Source organism: Merops nubicus, unplaced genomic scaffold (assembly GCF_000691845.1).
Source record: "Merops nubicus isolate BGI_N331 unplaced genomic scaffold, ASM69184v1 scaffold8269, whole genome shotgun sequence".
In the NCBI taxonomy this organism is placed as follows: Eukaryota; Metazoa; Chordata; class Aves; order Coraciiformes; family Meropidae; genus Merops; species Merops nubicus.
In genome coordinates, this window is record NW_008628954.1 from 6521 (window position 1) to 11026 (window position 4506).

A 4506-nucleotide genomic window follows, 5' to 3' on the forward strand; every position below is an offset into this window, starting at 1 on the left:
GCTGTAATGAAACTGTACAAACTGTTAAATGCTGTTTAATTCACATTTCTGGTAAAGGATTGGTGTGAGGAGTCAAAGTTCTTTCACTTCATTCTGAAACACTTCCCTAGAAATACCGGTTTTCACTGTGAAAGGAAACTTCTACTACCATTGTAACTTAATGAATACCCACAGAAAAAGAGTTTAAAATATTTTAGTTTGTAATTGAATGTCCATATAAGGATTTAAAATCATTAAGGATGTTTAGGATTTGTCCTGCTTTTGTACCTGGCGTTTGGGAACTGACTGACACAATTTTCTCTTCATGTCGTTGGCAGCTCCTGACTGGAAGAATGTCTTTTCCACCTCATTTGAATCGCCCTCCTATGGGAATCCCCACACTTCCCCCCGGGATCCCACCTCCACAGTTCCCTGGCTTTCCACCACCTGTACCTCCTGGTAAGTTATGTTAGTATATGGAAGTATTGTAGAAATAAATTTCCTTTCATTATTCTGAATTGGATTATTTACAAAAGTTACTGGCTCTTAATATATTTCAGTAACTGATGCATGTGCTTTGCAGTTGAGTTTCTAGTTTATCCACAGGTCTTGTCAGGCGAGCAAGCTCCTTTTGGCCCTCCAAAAGCTGCTTACTTCTCACCAGTAATTAGATCATTAGGGACTTTGTTTTGGACCTTTTCTCTAGAGTGAAGCCAGGTAGTTATTTATGTTAACATCAGGTATTGTAAGAGCTGTTTTTTTTGATGGTTCATTTCAAATAAGTTGGTTCAGTTCCTTTCAGATAAGCCATTGTACCAGCCTTTGGAAGCAGGTGGGTACACAGGGTACGTGTGGTGTGAAAACACAGGACTGACTTTCAGAGGAGGTCCAATTTCTTGCATCGCTTTTCTCCATTCTGCTGCTTACATACTCTCTTCCACATCTTGCAAACATACTGTTAAGTTCCACATTCCTTCTGATCTTCCCCAGATTAATCCCACCTTTTTACTTTGTTCATCTGTAAGATCAGCCTCTGCTTTTTGTGTTGACACTTGAATTCACTGGTCTGGAATCGCCTTTCTGTACATCTCAGATAGCAGGAACTAGGGACAGGAGAGCACAGAACAAGTGGAAGAGAGGAATACATCAGGGAGTTTTCATCACAAGGGCTGCAGAAAATAACTCCTGTCTGTGTGGTCTTAAGCTGTGTTGTGCACAAGGGTTTTGCAGACAATAAAGATATTAAAAAACAAGGTGGCTGAATTCAGGGATGGTTTGTGCACGTCCATTCATCAGGTGAATCCTTACTTGCATTTTTTTCTGAGATCATTGAGATGTTACCTATTTTTTGTGAAAGGCAGAGTTCTTGATTAGATAACAATCTGCCATCAAAAATTTGGGGTTACCTTTTAAACCTATAGCTCTTACCTGTGCTAGCTCTAGTTTATATATACGAGTGTGAAAAATACCAGGTACTTTTAAAAATAACCTTCTGAGTAATATTTTAGAATGCCTGATATAAGTTTCTGGTCTGAAGATTTTGCTTCTTAACATGTGCAACAAATAACTTTTTGTTCCTTTGCTGTGTTTGACTTCTTATATAAAATAGTCTTGTTTCAGTATTAGTAATCCAAACAGTGTGTAGAGGGGAGGAGCCTGGTATTAAGGCAAGAATTAATTTTTTTTTCTGAACACTAGAAAGATGATCTGCCTACCTGGGCACCTAACAGATTTTGACACAGAGAGGATATGGATCTCTCATTCCTTAGCACAGGTGTAGCAGTAGAGTTGAAAATGCTGATGATGGAAGACAATTCTGAAGTTCTTCTATACACAAGATCACAGTTTTAGTGGCTTGTAAGAGAATCTTTAGCTACTCTTTGGCCAAAATTTCATGTGCTGGTTATGCTACTCTGCCTATAATTTGTTTAAAAAGTTTCAGCTAGAGAGATTTTCTTGTGTATGAATGAAGTTAGGAAAAGTGTTCTGCTTTGCTTAAAAATATGGCTGTTAAAAATAAGAAATAACCTTTCTCTCTTGATCTTAGGAAGATTTGTAACTCTTGTCATGTCCAAAGATAATCGAATACCATTAGCATGTAAAAAGTTGTGGTTTGTATGTAAGAAATGCTGCAGGGGGCCAGACCAGCAGTCCGTGTAGTCTGGTACATTTTTTGGGCAGTGGGAATACAAGGTGTTGTTCAGGGTGACGTGTACAGCCATCTGCTTTCTGAGTCTGTTCCCTCCCCTGACTGCAGTGTTAGGGATGTCAGAGCAAGTCTCTCATTTTTCCTCTCTCTGGACCTGTCATTCATGAACATTTTGATGCTCTTTGAACCTGCTGATACTGTCCAGCCCCACTGTCACCTCTTGCACCGAATTTGAGAAGTTCATTAACCACTGTGTAAGGTGTTACTTTCTTACGTCAGTCTTTAAATTCAGTGCCTACTTAGTGTCCATACTTCTGCCCCAGGTCTGATGTGGGAGCTGGGTGAGTTGCATTTGGTGGTTTTGAACACCTTAGTCATGTTCCCCACCCTGCAAACCTCCACACTTGACTCTTGAGAGCATAGACTCTTTCATAGCAAAGCAGCTGGTTCAGTGCTTGTGTAGTTGCTCTTCTAGGGTGCACCAGGTTTTTGTACAACATCCAAATCGTACCGATGGTCTTGATCCATCAGTATGTTTGTTGATGATGCCCAACATTTTAGTGGCATTTTTTGGCTTCTGCTGAACATCTGGCTGATAGTGTCAAGAGAACTGACAGAGATAACACAAATATCTTTACTGTGTTGCAACTTGGAATTTGAAGTTTGGCATCATGTTAATTATAGTTACAGTAGTTTCAAAGCTGCACAACCAGAGTCTTGTCTTGGAGTAGGGCCTCCAGCCTGTGAGATGCCATGCTGCATTAAAACTGAGAGCATGGGAGAACAATACAGCTTTTGATTCTCTGAATGGTTTGTTGGGAGAGAAGGTAGTATGACTTCAGTATGAAGGGACTGAGGAAGAGGATTGAGTGGTGGAGAAAATAAGTTATGGCATCAAAGCAAAACTAGAATGGATGAGGAGAAATCTGGAGAGAGTGTCTGAGGAGCAGGGTCATTTCAGGACTAAGCATTGGAGAAAGTGGGAGAACCAAGTCCAGAAACAGTAGGTTGCAGAAGCTGGGTTAGGATTTTATTAACACAGCAGTAAGAGAGGGAAAAGGAAAGGATCAGAAGGGAAGGACTGAGAGTGAAAGATGAAGAAAGTTTTTTTGTTGTTATTGAATGAAAAAAAGAGATCCAGGATCCTGGAGTGTATTTCTCTGATGAACATGAGATTGACTTCATTGTTCTTGAGTCTCAATGTCCTTACTGGCCAACAAGTAGTTTTGAAATCCATTCACTTAATATCTTTAACCTCCTCTGGCAGCTGGCATGGAGAGGTAAACAGTCTGCATTACAATCAGATTTTGTCTCACATGATAGTACTTAAAGCTTCTGGTGAGTTTGGTAGTGGGAAAGAGAGTATCTCATGATTTCACCTAATTAAGTATGGTTTTAAATTAAGTTTCAGAGACCACCAAGTCAGAGAGGTAGGGAGCTTCTGGGTTGAGGTTTTCTATGTCACCTTCATTCAGCTATCCCATAAATAGCAGCATGAAGCCTGGTGGCATTCTCTGCAGGAGCTCATCCAGAAGCCATATGCAGAATCGACTGTGCTATGAGAAGGGAGCAAGAGAGGAAGGAGATTATCATCTGTAGCACTCTGCCGTGGTTTGAAAGTGCTTTGAAAACAGATTTGGTCATGACAAAGTTGAAATAAGATCAAAGCAGCCAGGGTGCCCCCGGCAGGTGAGCGCACTCAGGCTGTGCTCAAATGGCTTAAGAAATTACTGGCAATCAGTACTACGAAAACTCTATTTTACTAAAATTGCTGTCTGGTTCAGAAATAATGCCTGTGATCAGTTAATTTGTATTCGTTGGTAATCTCAGCAGGGCAGACTAATATTAATGTCTTGTCTTTCTCAGGGACCCCCATGATTCCAGTACCAATGGGCATTATGGCTCCTGCTCCGACGGTAAGTGTTACAAGGGGGCTGACATGAGAGAAGAATAAAATGGGGAGGAAAACTTAGGAGATGTCAACAGTATTTTTCTTTTGCTCAGTTCTACCAGAATCCATGCTGTGAAAGGAGGTGCTTCATTTTAAATGCAAATATGCTAATTTCTCACCTAGACAAAAGTTTGCAGTGGTGCCTGGAGCTGCTAGCTGCAAAAGTGAAGCAGTTACTGCTTGTGCAAGAAGGTAGACTTCTCAAATAGAGTAGTTTTAGGCTTTGCCTTCAGGCCATGCATGGTCTTCCTATGCAGCACGGTTAGATTGCAGGTCTCTTGCTTTTGAGATTTTTGGCCTAACAGAGCTCTCTGGAGGCTTCACCTCATCCAGGTTTAGAAGGCCATCGTGCAGTACTGCTCAGCTGGCTGGAAAGCTCTGTGCTGACAAGCTTACCAACTCTTCTTGACAAGCTTACCAACTCTTT

At 40.9% G+C, this 4506-nt stretch overlaps 1 protein-coding gene across 1 annotated transcript in view; it reads left to right on the forward strand.

The window, feature by feature from the left end:
• Window positions 1–330: 330 nt before the first annotated feature.
• RBM25 (RNA binding motif protein 25) overlaps window positions 331–4506 on the forward strand; it is a 27635-nt gene continuing 23459 nt past the window's right edge. The window contains 2 exon segments of the mRNA XM_008946832.1: window positions 331–438; window positions 3995–4044. Of these exon segments, the coding sequence (XP_008945080.1) occupies window positions 333–438; window positions 3995–4044 (156 nt within the window). The 5' untranslated portion in view covers window positions 331–332.